Below are 21,413 nucleotides of genomic sequence, written 5' to 3'. Positions count from 1 at the left end.
TGGGTTAGTTTCCTGGAGCTGCTGTAACAAACCGGGTGGCTCAGAGCAGCAGGCAGTGCCTGCTCAGCGTTCTGGAGGCCAGAGGTCCAAAGTCAAGCTGTCGGTGGATTGGCTCCTTATGGGGCTGATGGAGACCCCACCCAGGCCCCTCCAGCATCTGCTGTCCGCCAGCACCCCACCTCCTTGGCTTGCAGACGCGTCGCCCTAGTGTCTGCTTGCCACCTTCTCCCCTCTGGTGTCTCTGTTCTTCTTTTCTGTCTCGTGGGATAATCTCATCTCAGGATCCTTGCCTGATATTACCCCTGCAAAGACCCCAATTCCAAATAAGGTCACCTTCACAGGCACTAGGGCTATGACTTGCGCACATCTTTGGGGATCAGAGTTCAACTCGCCATGCCACCCAGTACTCTGAGCAGAAAGATGGGATGCCACCTGGGGAGGGCAGGGGCGGCACGAGCCAGTGTGTGGTGAGGGGACTCGGGGGATGATACCCCTGGCAGGCTGAGTCTACGGGGTTCCCTAAGGACAGCCCAGCATCATCTTGCAGCCCAGAGCCCGCTGCTTGGCCCTCACCCAGCTCACCGTGCACCTGACACTTGGCAGGAACCTCCTGCAAGGGGGCCATCCCTCCGTCGTCTCGCAGAGTAGACCCTTGAATCTTTGCGCGCCTTGGGTCAGGCAGGAGAGGCAGTGCTTTACATCCTGGCACCCTCTAGCTGCCCCTCTGTCCACTGCCAAAGGACCGATTTTCTTTAGCTTTCGGGGACACGGTTTCTAAATAAGCTGACGTGTTGTAGCATGAAAGGTTTTGTCTGGATTTTCTTGGCCAAACACAGGAGGAATGAATCCGAGTCCTGAGAATGAAGGCTGGCCACCCCACTGCCTCTTTCCGTGATGGACACGGCACCACGCTGTCCGAGCCAGACGCGGGCCGAGCTGCTGCAGGAGGGACGGGGGTCGCTGGCTGCCAGGCCCCTTTGGGGCTGAAGGACGGCTACTAAACCTGGGCAGCGGAACCCGGGCCCATGGAGGCCACAGAGTCAGGCAGCCGAGGGGGCCAGATGCCCAGACTCCACCCGGGCTGCTTCCTGCCCCTGGAGCCTGTGTCCACTCACTGTCTCCTCTTGTCTGTTTCCAGGACGCCTCGGCCGGATGCACCCCAGCGGCTGAACAGCAGGGCACGGCTCCCAAAGTCCAGCTGCCCCTCAACGTGTGAGCTGCCGTTTATGTTTTTGGGGTCCCAGCCTTCAGCGCCTCCCCCCACCACCCTGTAGCGTGTCCACGTGGGGTTTTCTAGTGTGTCACCCGCTTGGTTCTGTGCAACTCACAGGACTGATGGCGGGGCCGCCTGGCCAGCAGGCTGGCGGGTTCAACGTTACTGCCCCCCGGCATTCGGTACAAGCGGGGCAGGGGGTCCAGATATTTGATGACACTTTCACTGGCCACTCAAAAAAGGGCCCCAGAGGCCCCTGAGGAGGTGGGCGTGGGCCCTGCGGGGCAGAGGGCGGCCAGAGCAGCCGGCGTCACCAGCTGCCCAGATGCAGCTCTGTGGGTTTTTGTTTTTTTGTTTTTAATTAATTAATTATTTATTTTTGGCTACGTTGGGTCTTCGTTGCTGCGCGCGGGCTTTCTCTAGTTGTGGCGAGCGGGGGCTACTCTTCGTTGCGGTGCACGGGCTTCTCATTGTGGTGACCTCTCTTGTTGCGGAGCACGGGCTCTAGGCACGTGGGCTTCAGTAGTTGTGGCTCACAGGCTTAGTTGCTCCGCGGCATGTGGGATCTTCCCGGACCAGGAATCAAACCCGTGTCCCCTGCATTGGCAGGCGGATTCTTAACCACTGCGCCACCAGGGAAGCCCGGCTCTGTGTTTTAACAGCCCACTGCCATCCAGTGCACAGCAGCTGCATGTCATCCCCAAATCGAGCCAGATGAACCGTTGTTGGGAAGTGAGATGCTTGTCTGTTTAGAGAATCTGCTCTTGTTAAATGACAGCTCCTAAAAGATGTGCCGTTTAAAATCGCCATTTAAAGAATGCTCCGAAGAATCACATTGCTGGCTGCTCTGTTATTTGGCAATGAGTTCAGTTACTTGAATGACCGTTTAAGGTGGAGAATATGAATTTGGCAAACAACGTGGCAAGGTAGGAAGTTCCCAAGGTCCAATATGGCCAGAGGGACACTTAGAACCTGTGTAGTGGCAGATCAAAATGGATTTCAAGGGAACGATGCTTTTTGAAAATGCAGTTTGCCAGTCTTCAGAAGGATTCCTAGAAGGCGGTTACATCCGCTGGTACAGGTTCACCTTCTTCGAGCCCAGGCCAAACGCTCACCTCTATCAGGCGGCAGGCAGGAATCCCTGAACATCCTGCTGTGACTGGGTTATTGCCGAAACCAACTAAGCCAAGGACATTGGGACCTACCTATCTTTGCATAGCTTCCTGAGGGGACGTAGGTTAGTAAGTGCTGTCTCGATGTCTTTAGGCAGAAATTCAGGCCTCACCAACACTGGACAGAAGGCACCGTCTTCCAACTAGGTCTCTGGATGAGTTCCAACGGCCTCCACTGAAACCTGGGGACGGGGCACCTGGGGAAGGATGGGCAGTGGTCTTGCTCATGAGAACTGGGTGCAGGACTCTTTACCTGAGGAAGCAGGCCTGGTCCATGGGAGACAGTGAGGCCTTACTGTAGTTCCCCAAGTGCAAGGCGGGACAGGAGAGCTCGTGAAGCATGAGGCCCGGGTGTTTCATCTTGGCGTCCCCAGCAAGATGCCTGGCACGCAGGCTGTCAGTGACTCTTCCTTGTTCAGAGAGCACCCGATCCTCCCCTCCTGGGCGCCGAGGGTCCTGGCGGCAGCCCAGAGCCCCTGCTCTTGTACATCAGGTCAGCCACCCAAGGAGGCCGCTCTGCCTTGGAGACCCAGTTCCAGGAATATCACTCCCTGAGAGTCATCAGCACATCCTGGAGGCCTCGGCCACATACAGACTTCCACATCACTGAGGGATTTTAAGTTTGGAGGGACTTCTTTCTCCCCCTGCCCCCGCTCTGCCCTGGGGCATGAGGGGTCAGTGTGGTCCCCAGCCCCCCGCCAACTCCCTCTGCCTCACCCCCAGAGCATGGCTGTCCCTGTTTGGGTGGAGGTTTTCATTTGGGTAACAGAAGGGAGTCAGATACATCTTTCAAAGGGTGATAGCCTTTTGGCAGGAATGTGTCTGCTGGCCGTGGTGGTCATCAGACAGATTGTGGCCAGCCTGAGCGTAACGGACTACTGCAAGTTAATGCACGCATTCTGTGGTTGTATGGTTTGAAATCAGAGACATCATACCTCCAGCTTTGTTCTTCTTTCTCAGGATTGCTTTGGCTATTTGACGTCTTTTGTGATTCCATACAAATTTTAGAATTATTTGTTCTAGTTCTATGCAAAATGCCATTGAAGTTTTGATAGGGATTGCATTGAATCTGTAGATTGCCTTGGAGAGTATGGACATTTTAACAATACTAATTCTTCTAATCCATGAGCACAAAATATCTTTCCATTTTTTGTGTCTTCTTCAGTTTCTTTCATCAATGTCTTATAGGTTTCACTGTTTTCACCTCCTTGGTTAAATTTATTCCTAGATATTTTATTCTTTTTGATGCAATTGTAAATGGGATTGTTTTCTTCATTTTTCTTTTGGATAGTTTGTTGCTAGATTTCTGTATATTAATTTCATATGCTGCAACTTTATAAAATTCATTGATGAGTTCTAGCAGTTTTTTGGTGGTATCTTCAGGATTTTCTATGTATAATATCCTGTCGTCTGCAAACAGTGGCAGTTTTACTTCTTCCTTTCCAATGTGGATTCTTTTTTTTTTTTCTTGTCTGATTGCTGTGACTAGGACTTCCAGTATTATTATTATTTTTTAAAATTGGGGTATAGTTGCTTTACAGTGTTGTGTTAGTTTCTGCTATGCAATGAAGTGATTCAACTATACGTATACATATATCCCCTCCCTCTTAGACATCCCTGCCACCCCCCGCCCCCGCCATCCCACCCGTCTAGGTCACCACAGAGCACCAAGCTGAGCTCCCTGCGCTATACAGCAGGTTCCCACCAGCTCTCTGTTTTACACATGGCAGTGTACATATGTCAGTCCCAATCTCCCATTTCATCCCACCACCCCTCCCTGTGTCCACACACCCGTTCTCTGTGTCTTCCAGTATTATGTTGAATAAAAGTGGCAAGAGTGGACATCCTTGTCTTGTTCCTGACCTTAGAGGAATTGCTTTCAGCTTTTCACTGTTGAGTATGATGTTAGACGTGGGCTTATCATATATGGCTCTTATTATGTTGAGATACATTCTCTCTGTATCCACTTTGTTGATAGTTTTTATCATAAGGGGATGTTGAATTTTGTCAAACGTTTTTTCAGTATCTATTGAGATGATCACGTGGTTTTTATTCTTCAATTTGTTAATATGGTGTATCACATTGGTTGATTTGCCGATGTTAAACCATCCTTGCGTCCCTGCAGTAAATCCGCTTGGTCACAGTGTATGATCCTTTTAATGTATCAATATTTTTGAATTCGATTTGCTAATATTTTGTTGAAGATTTTTGCATCTATGTTTGTCAAGGATATTGGCCTGTAATTTTCTTTTTTTGTGGTGTCCTTATCTGGATTCGTTACTGGGGTAATGTTGACCTTGTAAAATGAGTTTGGTTACCTTCCTCTTTAATTTTTTGGAAAAGTTTGAAAAGGATAGGTATTAAATCTTCTTTGAATATTTTATGGAATTCATCAGCGAAGCCCTCTGGTCCTGGACTTTTGTTTCTTGGGAGAATTTTGGTTACTAATTTATTCTCCTTACTAGTAATCAGTCTATTCAGATTTCCTATTTCTTCATGATTCAGTCTTGGAAGAGTATATGTTTTTAGAAATTTTTCCATTTCTTCCAGGTTGTTGTTGGCGTATAATTGTTCTCAGCAGTCTCTTATGATCCTTTCTATTTCTTTGGTGTCAGTTTTCATTTTTCTTTTTTCATTTCTGATTTTATTGGTTTGGGCCAGTTCTCTTTTTTTCTTGGTAAGCCTAGTTAAAAGTTTGAGAATTTTGTTTATCTTTTCAAAGAACCAGCTCTTGGTTTCATTGATCGTTTCTATTGTTTTTTTTTAGTCTCTATTTCATTTATTTCTGCTCTGATATTTATTATTTCCTTCCTTCTAGTAACATTGGGCTTTGTTTTTTCTTCTTTTTTCTAGTTTCTTTAAGTATAAGGTTGGATTATTTATTTGAGATTTTTCTTGCTTCCTGAGGTAGGCTCATACCACTATAAACTTCCCTCTTAGAACTGCTTTTGCAGTGATCCATAGATTTTGGATCATTGTGGTTCTATTTTCATTTGTTTCTAGGTATTTTTTAATTTCTCCTTTGATTTTTTCAGTGGTCCATTCATGTTGTTTAATTTCCATGTTTTTGTGGTTTTCCCCAATTTTTCTTTTGATTGATTTCTGGTTTCACACAATAGTGGTCAGAGAAGATGCTTGATATGATTTCCACCTTCTTAAATTTATTGAGACCTGTTTTGTAAACTGGTGTGATTAATCCTGGAGAATGTTCCATGTATGCTTGAGAAGAATGGGTGTTCTGCTGCTTTGGGATGGAATATTCTGTACGTATCCATGAAGTCCATTCTTCTCCTGAGTTTGGTGAGCATCGTTTTGACCATTACTTTTAACTCTTTATCAGGTAGATTGCTTATCTCCATTTTGTTTAGTTCTTTTTCTGAGGTTTTATCTTGTTCTTTCAATTGGAATATATTCTTCGTCCTCCTCGTTTTGCCTAATTCTCTCAGTGTTTGCTTCTATGTATTAGGTAAATCAGCTCCTTCAGCTCCCAGTCTTGAAGGAGTGGCCTTCTTAGGAGATGCCCTGTGGGCCCAGAGGTGTAATCCTGCCTGGCCACCAGAGTCAGGCACTCGAGGGTCCCCCGTGTGGGCTGTGTGCAGCCTCCCATTGTGGGGGTGCTGCAGCCACTGCTGAGGCATGCTGGTGGGTGGGGCTGGCCTCCGAACGGCCGTGGGCCCAGCCGCAGCAGCTGCTGGGCACTGGTGGGCAGGGCTATTGCTCAGCCTGCTGTGGGAGGCCTAGCCAAAGTGCAGGGTGGGCGGGGCTTCATCAGAGCACACCCACAGACACTAACAGGTTAGATGGCGCATTCCAAAATTGCGCCCACCAGCCGGCATTAGCAAGGTAGCCCGAGATCACAGATATGGCTCCCACCAGAGACTCAGTCCCCAGGGACCATCCCACCTGGTCCCCGCCTCTCTGGCAGTTGCTTCAGCGTCAGTAAGTAGACTGTGAGCGGTTCAGTCTGGTATTCTTGCGCTGGTTTTTAGGTTGAGTGAGTCTGCACACTCAACTCCACTGAGAGCGGGTTTTCCATTCCCTGTGCTTCTGTAGTTTTCCTGGGTATTCTCTGTCGGTTTTCAGAGCCGGGTGTTTGGGGGCTGGTCTCTCTGAACAGGATCTAGGGTTGGGGGCTGCGTGTGGAGCTTGAATCCCTCACTCCTCAGGGAAGAGACCCGTCCCCTGTGGTCCCTCCTGACTGGATTGCGGTGGCTGGGGAGGGGTTTTCCTGGGCAAGTCCGTCTCTCTGCTTCCCCTGCCCGTCTCCATGCTGTCCTTCTACCATTCGTGGTGGAGGCTCCATTCAGCCAGTTTTCAGGTCCCTTTCCGAGGAAGTTGTCCCACATGTGGTTGTGGACTTGCTGTGTCCGTGGGGAGAGGCGAGCTCGGGAACTTGCTGTGCTGATCCCTCTCCTCAGCTGATCCTGCTGATTGTGAGTCAGCGAGCGGCACGTGTCTCGCTGACCTGAGCCCGTGCGGCCCTGGCAGCCAGAAGAACAGGAGCAGACTCCTCCCACGAGGAATGGAAAGGAACCTTGCTTGTTTCAGAAGAAATGAGCAAGCCGTCACATGGAGGCGGAAGGGTGTGAAGTTAATGACGGCGTTAGAGTTCTTTAATCACTGCTTGATTAGAGTCTGTAGACAATTAACAGCAAGTGAAGATCTTCTATAGGAAAGAGCAAGTAATACGGTGAGTGGCGGCTGTTCCCAGCTGGCTGCTGTTCCCACGATGCCAGGCTCGGCGGTCACGGCTGCCACTGCCGGCCAAGGGCGCCGGGAAGGGGTCTAACATTTCCCCCGCCTCACACGGGGCTGCGTCTGCCTGGAGGAGGGGTCGCCTCTTCGATGGGCACGAGAGCCCCCTGCCGGCCACCAGGCTGTGGGGAAGAGGCGCTGCGATCCAGACGCTCCCACTCCTGCCTGAAATCAGTACCTTCAGTACCAACCTTGAGTGTGAATGCGCAGAGGCGAATCCCGGACCTGCTCTGCACGTGACGCAGGACCCCCTGCGTCCTCCGTGGAGGCCTGTGCTGAGCTCAAGGCCTTTGGAAGGAGTGGAAAGGGAGCGTGGGGCCCCCAGTTTCCATGAGGATCGAGGATCGTCCTCCAGTTTTCGCAGGATGGCAGCACGCAGTTCTGGTGGGCGCGGCTGAGGGCATGGGGTGGGAAGGGGTGCAAAGGATGCACCCTACCCTGTGGCCGCACTTGGACCTGGACGGAGTGACCCGGCGCACGGCAGGGACCGCAGAGCTGCAGGCGTCGGGCTGGGAGCCGGCTGGTCCCTCCGGGGCATTTTCTTGAGTCACAACAGAGGAAACAGATGCCACGTTCCCTGGCCAGCGCCGCCCCAGCGCAAGCTGCACGCAGATGTGCGGGCACCAAGTGCAGGAGAACGCCCGTGGGGAGGAGGGGGCAGAGGTGTTCCAGGTGAAGTCAGATTTGTTTACATTCCACCCCCCAGCCATGCACACTGAGAGGCTGAACTTGAAATATTGAGACCGGAGGAGGGATTACTCCTCAGAGAACAAATTGAAAATAAAGATGAAGACAGCAAGGGCATTAGTGCCCTAGTGCCACTCAGCACAGGCCCCCCACATGGAGCCCCCACTACCCGGCCTCGCCCTCCCGGGCCTCTCCCCAGCCTCCCGCAGTGCCCGTTGCCCCCGCCAGGTCCCTGGGGCCACGGAACCACCAGCCTGCAGCTCACTACTGTGTAAACACAGATTCTCCATCTTTTTGAGCCTCAGTGTGCTCAGCTGTGAAATGGGCAGGTAGCCCAGCCTCAGAGCTCACATGGGGCTTGGGCGAGACCATGACTAATGCCAGCTTCCTGCCCTGCACCCTCGTCCTGCCTCGGCCCATGGCACCCGAGGTGGGGTGGGGCTCTGCACGCTGCCCCACGGGCACAGCTGCCCATCAACAGCTCCCCGTCAACAAGGTAGGGCAGAGTTCTGACTCTGATGACTTGGAGGAGGAGGGCGCCTCGTTCCCCCGGGGCTGAAGGCATCCTTGGAAGTAAGCCCCTCTGCCACGCGTGGTTAGCGCCCAAGGGGTGCCAGAACCAGTATGCATCCAATAAATAAATAGCTGAAACTGGGAAGGAAACCTCGCTTCCCCCGTTAGACTCTGGGCGTCCCACGTGAGGAGGCGGGACGCAGAATAGATCCAGTCTGCCTGCAGACTCGCTCAGGACGCGCCTCAGCAGAGTCCGTGGTCCTGGAGGCCGGCGCCCCCGCCCCTGCGGGGCCCACAGTTGGTCCAGGCCAGGCGAGTCGGCTGGTGGTTTCAGCCAGGTGCGCCTCAGTTGCCCGTTTTCTGCCTTTATGACTTCATCAGGAACCGTGGTGTGTTTCTCTAAAGTACCAGTGGGATTTTGAAAGAAGCCTCTTCTGATTTAAAGGCTTAGTCCAGATGACTTGAGGCCCATGGTCTGAAGAATGCTCATTCTTGTGTGATGGGAAGATGCTGAGAAGTCAACACAGACCTTGTTCCCTAACGGCTTGGGGATCCCAGAATGCTGAATGAGACCATCAGCTTGTCCCCAGAAACGTTACTCTGTCGTCTGATGGCCGCTCCCCAGATCACAGACACACACACGGCTCATCGGCTCTTCGCCGAGGTCGCTGACACTCACTTGCTTTGAAAACCTGAGTTGACTCCACCGTGGAGGTGGGTGCTGGCAGACGCTGCGCCGGGGGTGGGGGATGGGGGGGCCCGCCCTGGGCAGCTGAGACCCCCGAGCCTCACGCTCGCCACCCAGGGTCTGTCCTCTCCCGGCAGGGACAGTGCCCCCTCCCACAGGAGCCCCCATGTCCACAGCTCCACGCTCCACGGCAGGTGGCCCCTGAAGTCACCCGGTCCCAGGGGCTGGAAGGGTGGGTGGGGGCAAAGAAAGAGGCCACCTGCCGGGCCCTGGTGGAGGGACCCTGACCCCCCGGGGCTGCACACCGGTTGGTATTCGTGTTAAGAGACGCCCTTTCAGCTCCCGTCTGGGCCCCTCGTCCTGCCAGCCCTCCACCTCCCTCTGGACCTAGCTCCCTGTGGACCGACGCCTGTGTCACCCATCCTCTGCTTCTGTTCGCTTCTTCCCTTTCCTTTCTGGAGAGCAGCCCCTCTGCCTTTCCTTCCATCCTCCCGGGAGCACCTCCCAGGGCACCCCCTCCTTCTGGTCCCAGCTGTGCCCTCGGACCCCAAACGAGGAAACTCATAGCCCGCTTCCCCCACTTATCCTCATAGCCAGCTTCCCCCACTTATCCTCGTAGCCCAGCTTGTCCGGCAGAACTCGGGGCTGGATGAAACCGTTCCCAGTGCACACACACGTACACACAGCACACACACACAAGTACATACATGCACACACACGCACACATACACGTGCAAATACATGAACACATGCACACATGAACACATGCACATACATGCACATGCGGATACATACATGCACACATACACATGGACACACGTCCACACACACACCCCTTTTCCTTCAACAGTCTTGATCTTAGTCTCAAAACCAGAGTCCCTATTTTGTTCTTTCCGTAAATGTTGAGTGCGTGTCTGCTTGGTGCAGACACTGCTCTAGACCCCGGGGTGGGGCACGAACAGAATACAAGCGTCTCTACCCCTTGGGGAGCACGCTGTGGGGGAGGGCAGCTGAGAGGGGAGAGCCCCAGGTGGAGGGGGCAGGTGCGAAGGTCCTGAGGCAGGAGTGTGCCTGTGTGTGCCAGGAGCACCTCAGTTTGCTGGGTCCCCTCAGCTGGACAGGCACACGCACCCTCTTCTGGGTGGGTCCCTGGGTTCCCTCAGCAGCAGATGGACGCAGCCGCAGGGCAGCAGGTGGCCACCCGCCAGGATCCCAGCTGAGGACAAAAGATCTGCCCCAGAAGGACAAGCTGCCTGGACTCCTCATGGGAGAAGGGAACCTGCACTCTCCACACACACCCTCCTCGAGGTCGCCCACCCTGCAGTCCCGTGGGACAGGAGCCTGGGAAGAGGGGCCTCAGTCAGCAGGACTTCAGTCCACAGACCAGGGGTCCGAGGGAGGATGCCCAAGTCATGATGCTTGCCCACGTGTCCCCCAGCTTGGCGTCCCCGGCAGCAGAATCAGAAAGACTGTTCTCACACCACCGTAGGGCAGAATGAGGCAGACGAGTGAGATCTGTGTTTCACTTTGTTTCCTTGAGAGCAGGTCTCATCCTTATCAGCTCACAGCCCCCCAGGACCAGCCCAGCGGCCCTCCCCCCATCCTCCCTCCCATCCTGCCCCCCAGTGAGGCAGTCTGGGTGTGAACACAGTTTTCATGGGACTTTGGTTTGTAGAGATCCCTCTTCACCCTCCAAGAGGCCCCCGAACAGCACACACGTGCAAGGAGAAGGATGACACGCAGCTCTTTGTTGATCGCCTGGCATCATGTGGCTGGTGTGAATCTTCACCCCAGACAAGGAGGTCCTCCCAATGGGGCCTCGTTCACCCTCCCTGAGGCCCCAAGTCCTTCCTCCTGTCCCATTTGTCTCTAAGACCCAGTCCATCCTCTCACACCCAGTCTCCCTCTCACAGGGGAGCAAGGCAGTGGTTAGGCCAGGCCTTCGCCTGGCGGGGCAGGGGCACCCGAGTGGCGCGGGTTTTGTTTAGTTTATCTCATTTTCCTGAATTTTACAGCCGGGACGTCTGTGCTCTGCGGGGCTCTCCGCCTGCTCTAGCCTCTTCCTCCCAAGGCCCCTCTGAGCCAGGAGGCCTCCCCTCTCCTCGCCTGACCCCAGTGAGTTGTGTCCCATCTCTGCGTCACCTGCTAAGAAGGGCCTCCAGGGTCAGGAGGGTGCTGTGGGGGTCAGTGAGCCCCTGTCTCCAAGAGGCCGCCCGGGAGGGGCAGTGTGCCCGTCAGGCACGTCCTGGTGGGAGGCCCAGGAGATGACACTTATTAAAAATGCAGCTTAGGGCTTCCCTGGCGGTCCAGTGGTCAAGACTCCGTGCTTCCATTGCAGGGGGCGCGGGTTCGATCCCTAGTCGGGGACCTGTGATCCCACATGTTGCGTGGTGCGGCCAAGACAGACTTCTTTAAATGCATCTGGTTTCCTGCTGGAGTGAAGGCCCCGCCACTTTTCCTGCCCAGATAGCGTGAGCAGTGTATTTGCCTGAAACCACTCTCTTGTTAGGTCAAACCCACCCGTTCCACAAAGCCCCAAGGTAGCAGAGCACATACAGCTGGTGCCTGAGGGCGCAGCTTCTAAGCCCTAGGCCAGGGTTCACACCACTAAATTGTTCCAAAAGGCTTAAAAGAAAAGCAGAATTTCAATTAGTCACAGATCTAAAGAGTCCCTAACTGGGCTGCCTTTTCTTTAAAAGGGCCCCTGAGTCTCTTCCAGCTTAGATGGATGGGTAAGCAGGCAGGTGAGAGGAAACGAGGAAAACCCAGCCCCGGGCTGCATAGCTCACCCCCGTTTTCCCAAAGGCTTTCTCTTGCCCAGAGCATCAGGCATGAAGCAGAGAGAAGAGAATGAAGCAGGGGCCCAGAGAGCTGGCGCCACAATCTGGTCTGGCAGGTCCTCCAGGGCCTCGGGCGAGTCGCGTGGCCTCCGTGCGCTCCGCCGGCCGGCTCAGCGCAGGGCGTGGGGGCCGTGGCTGCTGGGTCCCCAGGGGCGCTCGGTCCCTTCCCTGCCCGCCCCTCCTGGTAGCTGCTCCTGGCTGCGCCCCCTCACCGGCCTGCCTCTCCTGCCGCAGGTACCTGGCGCTCTACGCCTACAAGCCCCAGAAGAGCGACGAGCTGGAGCTGCGCAAGGGCGACACGTACCGCGTGCTGGAGAAGTGTCGGGACGGCTGGTTCAAGGGCACAGCACTGCGGACGGGGCTCTCAGGCGTGTTCCCGGGGAACTACGTGACGCCCGTCTCCAGGTGAGGCGCGCCCACGAGGAGCAGAGTCGCGCGCGGCAGCTCCACGCGGGGGCGTGCATTCCAGGGCGGGACCTTGTGGGCACGCGGGCATGTGTGAATGCGTGTGCGTGTGTGCACGTGTGAGTACAGCGGGGGGGTGTGCGAGAAGCACATGCCATTCACACACGTGAAGGCAAGATTACATATTCCCAGAAGTTAACCATTATTATTGAGCGGAGCATTATGGGTGATTAATTTCTTTTCTTCCTTGTGATTTCCTGTGTTTTACAAATTTACTGATAGTTTTTATAACCTAGGAAAAGCAAGTTTAAAAATTCGCTAGAGATGACCCAGGGTTGTCAGATGTTTCCATGGCAGGAAGCGTCCACTGCAGGGTGGAACCCTGGATTACCCAGCCCTGGTTCACAGCCCAGGACACGCAGGTCCGCTGGAGACTCGCCCCCGGGCTTCTGCTCTCTTTGGAACAAGACTTCCAGGAAGACAACTGAACAATGCCCAAACCTGCACTGACGCCGGACCGACTCGCACCTTCGAAGCAGCGGGGAGGGGAGCCACGTCACCCACGGTCTCTCCTGGAAAGGCCCACCGTTTGTGAGCCCCGTGGCCCCGTGGCCCTGGACGAGGAGGCCCTTCTCCCCACAGCTGCTCCGCAGAGGCTCTGCTTCCCCGGGGCCCTCCCACATGGCCCCGGACCCCTGCGGCAGTGCCTGCCCTCCCCCACGTGTGGCTCCGGGGTTTCACGACTGAGATCCTGAGGGGACAGAAGGGACGTTTTCCCAGCTCTTAGACAACTGGAAGGCATTTGATCCCTGAAACTGGACCCCAGGAACTTCCCAGCCCAGACCACATGCTCAGAGCTGGTGCACGGCTCAGCGCCGGCACGTGCAGGAGAGACCCTCAGAGCCCGTCTCAGGGTCCTGTGCTCCTTTGTGTTCCTGGGCTGTCGACACCGGCTTCATCTGGAAAGTATGGGGCGAAACCGCAAGTTCCCCGGCGTCCCTCAGGAGCGCAGGGCTTGTCTGCACCCTTTCCTGGAGGCCCCAGAGCCAGGAAGCTGTGTCCAGAGGGAGACGGGTCCTGCTTCCTGCCGCCTGCCAGATGCGTCCAAGCCCATTCCTTCTGCATGTGTTGGGGACACACAGCTGTTTGTTACACTAAATCAAGGCAGTGGCTCTGGAACAAAATATCTGATTAGCATCATTTCTCTGTTTCTTAGGGTTCTCTTGCTGTTTCTCAAATATTCGCATCGAGAGACCATGCTGTTGTAAAGGGGGCTCTGCTGCCAGCCTGAGCTCTGGGCATTGCATGCCTGCAGGTGTTCTCTTGGTGGTGCTTCAGGATTTGTCCCTGGACCACGTGGCCTCTGCCTCTCAGGGCCTTCGTCTCTCAGGGCCTTCGTCAGTGGCCTGTGTGGTGTGGTTGCATCTGTGCCCTCCCCTGACTTCATTCTGTTTATTTCCTCAGGGTTCCTGTAGGTGGGGCTGGGCCACCCCGGAATAATGCGGTCGGAGGGTCTCCGCTGGCCAAGGGGATGGCCACAACTCTTCACCCAGGCGGTGGGAGTCTAAGTAGCCCGGCCACGGCCCTGAGGCCGGCCCTCCCCCTCACCATGGCCCAGGCTCCGGCCCAGCACCAGGCCGTCTCGTCCGCACTGGGCAGTTGTCTGCGGCACTCAGTTCAGCCAGCGGCCAGCCAAGCCCGGAGCGCCGGCCCCCCCGGTACGTAGCAGGCTCCCATGGGCCTCACTCTGCTGGAAAATTTGAGGAGGGTGGTCTCAGGGTCAGAAGTCATGAGCATCCTTTTGGCCCAGGTCTCGAGCAGTCCATGGAGGGGCCCGTCGTAATCATGAACTTGTGCTAATCTTGGGGGATGTGTTGACTTAATCATGTTAGCCTGTTCTGGCAGCTGGAATGGATTAGAGAATTCACAGGTGTTTATACACTTCAGGTAGCCAGAGGGCTGGGTGGACCAGTGAGGTTACCTTGGCGCCTCTGGGCACCCTCGTCAGCCGCTGTGGGTCACCTACATCCAAGTGCCAGGTGCTAAGGGGGTCTCCCGATTAGGCAGCACCCCCAGGACAGAGCCAGTAATGAGACAGATCCAGAGGGTCCCTTCCTGAGATGCTTTGAGTCTGGAGGGAGTGATGGCCATTGACTCTCCACCTCCATGCAGCTTCACCAATAGCCAGACTGACCGGAATTCAGGAGAATCCAGGTCGCTCCCAGTGTAGTGTGAGATGACGGAAAGTGTGGGGTGGATCATGAAGGCGGGAAGAGGGTTTAGCACGTCTTGCTTGGAAGCTTGGCAGTGAGCTAAGAGGAGCTGCTAAGCGTGGCTCACGTGATGCTCCTGGGAGCCAGGCCAGTAACTTTCTGACACGTAGAACCAGTAACATTGTCACCGTGCAGTGACAAGGGACCAGAACAGGAGGAGGTACCTCTGAATTTCACTTAAATGACACAGAATTCCTTTTCCCACCCTAACCTTATTCTCAGAAGTCATCTCTCTTCTTTTCAAAGTAAGGCTTAAAGGACAAAACATGTGAATTCTTTAGAGCAGTAAAGTACACTGTTTTCTAGACTCTGGCCAGCCAGAGACGGCCCGCTAGGAGTCTCCAGAAAGCATCTCCTCGGTGTGAAAAGCCCAGACAACACTCAGCACAGTGGGGCCACAGTCCTTCCCAGTCGCGGCCGAGGGGCACGAGGGGGGCGGGTGTCCGGGCGCCCCCCGTCCCCCATTGTCGGGGAAGAATTGCTGAGCGCTGGCGGGAAGCCCAGTGTTTCAGAGCGGGCCCTGCTCTCAGCCCCGGGACTGGCCCTCGGGGAGGCGGGGCCGGCGGGGAGGCGGGGCCCTCAGGGAGGCGGGGGCGGGGGCGGGGGCGGGGGCGGCGGAGAGTGCCTGGCGCGGGGTCTGCTGCGGGCGCTTGTGGCGAGGCTGGGGTGGGGGCTTCGCCGCAGGGATCGGTCCCAGGCGGAGCCGCCTGTAGCACCCAGGCAGAGGGAAGGGAACAAAGGCGCAGAAGTGGGAGAAGCGCGTCCTTGTCCTCCAGCTGGAGCGGTTCAGCGAGGGCAGCGAGCAGGGCGGGTTGAAGGCCCGAGGGGCAGCAGGGGGCCTGCGCTGGGGCCCCTCCTGCCGGGATGGTGTGCGAGGACGTGCCCCCGGCGGGTGTGGCGCGTGCTCAACGCAGCCGCCTGTACCATCCTGTCAGAGGACAGCCCTGGAGCGCGCAGGGCACGGAGTCAACAAGGCACATGTGATTCTTTACCAGCGGTCAGGGCCGAACTCTGGTCCAGGCCGTGGGAACCCCCAGGGCTTTCGAACAAGAGGGTGACGCTTTACCAGATGTCACCGGGCACAGTAGGGAGGAAGAGTTGGCTTGGGGACTGGCGAGGTGCTGCTGTCCAGGTGAGAGGTGACAGTGGCCTGGCCCCAGGGATGGGGTTGCAGAACTGGGACAAAATAATGAGCTGTTGGGGGGCACAGGGGCCGCATGGAAGAGCTGGGAGGGGCAGGGCTGCAAGTGCAGTTTGCCGGTGTCTGGATTGGCTGCCCTGGAGAACAGCGAAGCCGCCCCCTGACCTAGAGGCGACCAGAGGGGTCTGGTTTACGGGGGAGGGTATGGCCTGTGGCTCTGAGGGGTGTAGTGGGCGCTGGTCCAGCGTGGCCCTGGCAGACCTGGACCAGCCTCCAGATGTGGGGCTCCTGTCTGTGTGTGAATCCCCCCTCGCCACGGTAGGGGGCAGTGCTGCTCGTCCGCGCCTGGCAGGTGAGGTGCTGGCGCCGGCCTGGACTCTGGACAGACATCCTGAATGTGACTCCCTTTCAGAGGACGAAACATGAGGGGCCCCTGGATCCCTTTTGGGGGTGAAGGTGGTGGTGAAACACTCAGCTTTTCAGGGGACCAGGGCGGACTTTCTGTGCCCAGTGCCCGGTCATCCGTGGGTACAGGGTGGACTTCCTGTGCCCAGTGCCCGGTCATCCGTGGGTACAGGGTGGACTTCCTGTGCCCAGGGCCCGGTCATCCGTGGGTACAGGGTGGACTTCCTCTGCCCAGTGCCCGGTCATCCGTGGGTACAGGGTGGTCTTCCTGTGCCCAGGGCCCGGTCATCCGTGGGTACAGGGTGGACTTGCTGTGCCCAGTGCCCGGTCATCCGTGGGTACAGGGTGGACTTCCTGTGCCCAGTGCCCGGTCATCCGTGGGTACAGGGTGGACTTCCTGTGCCCAGGGCCGGTCATCCGTGGGTACAGGGCGGACTTCCTGTGCCCAGTGCCCGGTCATCCGTGGGTACAGGGCGGACTTCCTGTGCCCAGGGCCCGGTCATCCGTGGGTACAGGGCGGACTTCCTGTGCCCAGTGACCGGTCATCCGTGGGTACAGGGTGGACTTCCTCTGCCCAGGGCCCGGTCATCCGTGGGTACAGGGTGGACTTCCTCTGCCCAGTGCCCGGTCATCCGTGGGTACAGGGTGGACTTGCTGTGCCCAGTGCCCGGTCATCCGTGGGTACAGGGTGGACTTCCTGTGCCCAGTGCCCGGTCATCCGTGGGTACAGGGTGGACTTCCTCTGCCCAGTGCCCGGTCATCCGTGGGTACAGGGTGGACTTCCTGTGCCCAGTGCCCGGTCATCCGTGGGTACAGGGTGGACTTCCTCTGCCCAGTGCCCGGTCATCCGTGGGTACAGGGTGGTCTTCCTGTGCCCAGGGCCCGGTCATCCGTGGGTACAGGGTGGACTTCCTGTGCCCAGTGCCCGGTCATCCGTGGGTACAGGGTGGACTTCCTGTGCCCAGGGCCCGGTCATCCGTGGGTACAGGGTGGACTTCCTGTGCCCAGTGCCCGGTCATCCGTGGGTACAGGGTGGACTTCCTGTGCCCAGGGCCGGTCATCCGTGGGTACAGGGTGGACTTCCTCTGCCCAGTGCCCAGTCATCCGTGGGTACAGGGTGGACTTCCTGTGCCCAGTGCCCGGTCATCCGTGGGTACAGGGCGGACTTCTGGTGCCTGGTGTTCAGCCTCGTGCTGGGTGGTGTTCCCAAACAGCAGCAATGGGATCTGTACCAAGGAAGCCTCATGGGTGGGCTTGGCACTGCCCTGGTGTAGAGCCTCCAAGACTGACTCTGCCATCCCAGAGACCCTGTAAATGCCTATAGTCCTTCATATATGGATTTTTGTTGTTGTTTTGCTTAAATTAATGAAAAGTAAGGTCTGTTCTTGCAACTGGCCTCCGGGGCCCTGGGGAAGAACCAGTTGTCTCTGTCCTAAAAGAGTCTGCAGGAATGTTGTCTGTGCCAGACCTCTCGCCCCAGCCGTTACATTCCAGCTGGCCCTGGCTTAGAGCAGCTGATGGTGTTTATTTCAGCCTCTGGCTACGATGCAGCCGCGGAGCGCCTAGTGATCAATGAGCCCTGGAGCTCCCTGACTGCTGCTGCATGACTGGTGAGACGTGCACCCAGATGCTGGTCTCCTAGGCCCTGGGAGCACCTGAGCAGGTTCTGGGCAGCCCAAGTCCCAAGCCAGGTCCCTTCTGCTTGTGAACCTCTCATCCACTCACCCAGCCCACCTCACGCACTTCCCTGTGCCTGGTGACCCCGAGAGGTCGGCATGTGCCTCCAGCATGGCCGCCCTGGCTCTGCACCAGGTGCCCTGCGGTGGCCTTTCCGTGCCCCACCGTTACAGCACCCTCCCCAATTCAGAGCAGAACGTGACCTGCCCGTCTCATTTATGGAATGGAAGGAGAGCAGAATGAAAGAAATTGGCACGGCCAGGGCAGAACAACACTGCGTCTCTGTCCTCGATCACCATGGTAACCACCACGGGTGACAGGCATGCTCTTCCATCTGTTTAATTTTACGTGTGGGAAGAGTGAGGCACAGGATGGTTTAACGGCTTCCCCGGCGCGTTCCAGCCCAGGGCTTGTCCGCATGCTTGTGCTGCCACAGCCAGGCTACGGGAGGCTTCCCCCCATCATTTCAGTAATTAAATGCCACGGAGTTCCCACGGCACTTTCCACTTCACTCTGCATCTAGAGGGCGAGAACAGACTGCTGACAGCACAGGCAGTGGATTGCTCACTGCAGTGATTGCCCGTTTCCGCAAACCCCAGCCCAGGCACCTGAGAGGCCCTCATCAGTGTTCTCAGCCCGAGCCAAAGTCAGGCAGTTGAACAAAGGCCCGATTGCACCGGCCATGGCACCGGAGGGCAAGAGCCCTGTACGGCCATTCACTCATCAGCAAAAAGCGCTGGAAGAGAGCTGGGTACCTGGGGCCTCTGCCGGGGTCCAGACATACAGAGAAGAACCAGAAACCCGTTTCTACCCCCACTCAGAGAGGAGGACGAGGAGACACACGCTTACAGTGGAATTTGAAAAGCACTGGGGTGGAGGCCTGGGGGGTACTAAGGTGCACGGAGTGGGAGGGGTACCTCACTCAGACCAGGGAGGAAAGTGGGAGCGGCTGCAGAGGGGCCTGTGAACCATCTTCGAGAGGTGATGCCGCCTTGCTTCCTAAAGGACTGATAGGAAGTATGTGGGCTGACAAAGCAGAAAGGGAGTCCAGCAGGGGGATGAGCGGGCGGAGGGGTGGGGAGGAGAGAGACCGTGGTTTCTACGCGGGGTGACTTTATCTAATTGGATGTGACTGAGCCAGAGGTAGGAAGGAGAAGCTGGGTGTTGGTGACGTTTCCCTGCCGAGGCAAAGTTTACTTTTGGTCTTAAAGCGGCAGAGCTGAGCGTGCAGTGGTGGAGTGAGGTGGAACGTGGGAGGAGCTCGGAGCCAGCTGAGGGCTGGGGCCTGAGGACCCAAAGGGGCCCAGTGCGGGAGGGAGCAGGGCAGGACAGCTCTTCCACTGTGTCCGGGAACCTCAGTTTTTATTCTGAGGGCAGCAGGGCTCCTGAAGGGTTTTAAATAATAGATGTAACCAGATTTTTGTATCCAAAGGATAAAACTAGATTTCTGCTTACGGCTAAGATAAAGTAATGAGGTCAGGATTTACCCTTCCACCAGAACAACTGAAAAAACAGACAAATATATAACACAGTGGTTTGTGAGACACTAGATACTAGAAAACTAAGGACAGTGACCCACGGTAGATGAGAGCAAAGAGGAGGATCCCAGCTCGCTGCCTGGAGAGAAGGCCAGGCGTTGGCATGGGGAGGGTCGCGAAGGTGAGCCCAGCAGGTGCCCTGGAGGGGGTGGTGCGGAGATGAGGGTCTGGGTGACCGAGCCCCAGTGGGGAGGGATCTGCACAGAGAGAAAAGCCCAGCGGGTACACAGCATCCCTGGACCAGGACGCTGAGGACTAATAGGCAGGGGTGTGTGAGGAACGCATGGAGCCAGGAGCACAGTGACAGGAAGGGTCCTCACTCTCAGTGTCCGCAGATACGCAGCTGGAAGGCGCCTGTTCCCGCCAGCCGGCTCCTAGGGCACGGGGCCGTCCGTGCAGAGGGGCCTCGCCTGGTAGTGGCAGCACCGCTCTCGTCCCACCTGTGTCTGATGGCAGTAAAGAAGCACTGGGCGTGGGGAGGAGCAGGAAAACATGCCCCACAGTGATGAGATCAACCAACCAGTCAATCAAAGCTGACTCAGAACTGACACAGATGTTTGAATTAGCGGACAAAGATATTAAAACAGATGTTATAATTGCATTCAATATGCTCAGAAAGGTAAGTAGAAACATGGAAGATATGTTAAAGACCAAAATCAAACTTTAAGAAATAACTACACTGTGTGAGATCAAGAATACACTGGATGGCATTAATGGCAGGTTAGACGTTGCTAAGAAAATATTAGTGAACTTGAAGATATAGCGATAGAAACTATGAAAAGTGAAACAGAGATAAAAGAGAATTTTTTAAAACTAAAAGAGCATCAGTGAGCAGTGGGGCAACTTCAAGTGGCCAAATATATTTTTAACTGGAGTCCCCAAACTAAAGGAGAAAAGGGTGGGACAGAAAAATTATTTGAAGAAATAATGACCAAAATTGTTCTAAATTTGATGAAAACTGTAAACTCACAGATCAGTGACAGTTGGCGAATCCCAAGCACAAGGAACATGGAGGAAACTACACCAAGGCAAATTATCATCAAATCATTCACAATCTGTGATGAAGAAAACCTTAGAAGTAGCAAGAGAAAAAAACACATGTGAAGTAGGAAAAAATAAGGATGAAGGTAGATTTCTTGCCAGGAATACTGCAAGTGAGAAGACAGTAGGAAACTAAATAAATCCTGAAAGAAATGAATCTGTCAAGTTAGGATTCTATACGCAGTAAAAGTACCTTTCATAAATGAAAGCGGGACTTCCCTGGTGGTCCAGTGGTTAAGAATCTGCCTTCCAATACAGGGGACACGGGTTCGATCCCCGGTTAGGGAACTAAGATCCCACACGCCGAGGGGCAACTAAGCCTGTGTGCCACAACTAGAGAAGCCTGCGTGCCGTAACGAAGACCCAGTGCAGCCAAAAAAATAAATAAATAAATAAATAAATGAAAGCAAAATAAAGAATCATTCAGACACAGTAAAGCTAAAAGATTTCATCACCAATGGACCCACACTATGAAAAATGTTGAACAACGTTCTTTAGGAAGAAGGGAAATGACACCAGTTGGAAATGGGAATCTATACAAAGGAATGAGGAGAACTAGAAATGGTAACTACATGGATAAATGCATAAAATTTTTTCCTTACTATTTAAAAATCTTTAAAACTGACTGTTTAAACAAAAATAGAAATAGTGCAGTTTGGGATTTAAAATGTGTATAAAAGTAAAGTATGTGATGGCAGATGCACAGAGGGTGGGAGGGGAAGCCCAGAAGCACCGTGCACATTGTCGGGAGTCTTGAGTCTGTTCGTGTGCTGTGTGAGGACGTGTAGGTAGGTGACCATAAACTAGAGATGCAGGCAACCGCTAAACGTCAAAGCAAAGAGTTTCAGCAAACAGGCTAACAGAGGCGATAAAATAGAATCACAGAAACTTCCATTAATTCAAAAGAAGGTGTAAAAAGAGGGGAACGGGAACAAAGTACATGGGTCAGATAGAAAACTTGTAGTAAAATGTAGGTTTATACCTAATCATATAAATAATCACATTAAATACAAATCATCTGAATAGCCTCAAGTAGAATTCAGAGATTGTTACGGAAAAAAAAAA

At 54.9% G+C, this 21,413-nt stretch overlaps 1 protein-coding gene across 4 annotated transcripts in view; it reads left to right on the top strand.

The window, feature by feature from the left end:
* The window catches only part of SH3RF3 (SH3 domain containing ring finger 3), a 215,005-nt gene that overhangs the window by 143,849 nt on the left and 49,743 nt on the right, over positions 1-21,413 (top strand). For all 4 annotated transcript variants that reach the window (XM_082426472.1, XM_082426474.1, XM_082426473.1 and 1 more), the window contains 3 exons: positions 1,139-1,212; positions 12,103-12,273; positions 13,738-13,991. In XM_082426472.1, coding sequence (XP_082282598.1) covers positions 1,139-1,212; positions 12,103-12,273; positions 13,738-13,991 — 499 coding nt within the window. The remainder of the gene's footprint in view (positions 1-1,138; positions 1,213-12,102; positions 12,274-13,737; positions 13,992-21,413) is intronic.

The sequence above is a fragment of the Balaenoptera physalus genome (genome assembly GCF_965194825.1).
Source record: "Balaenoptera physalus genome assembly, chromosome: 15".
In the NCBI taxonomy this organism is placed as follows: Eukaryota; Metazoa; Chordata; class Mammalia; order Artiodactyla; family Balaenopteridae; genus Balaenoptera; species Balaenoptera physalus.
Note: the sequence above shows the minus strand (reverse complement) of the source record. Positions and strands in the feature narration are given on the sequence as shown.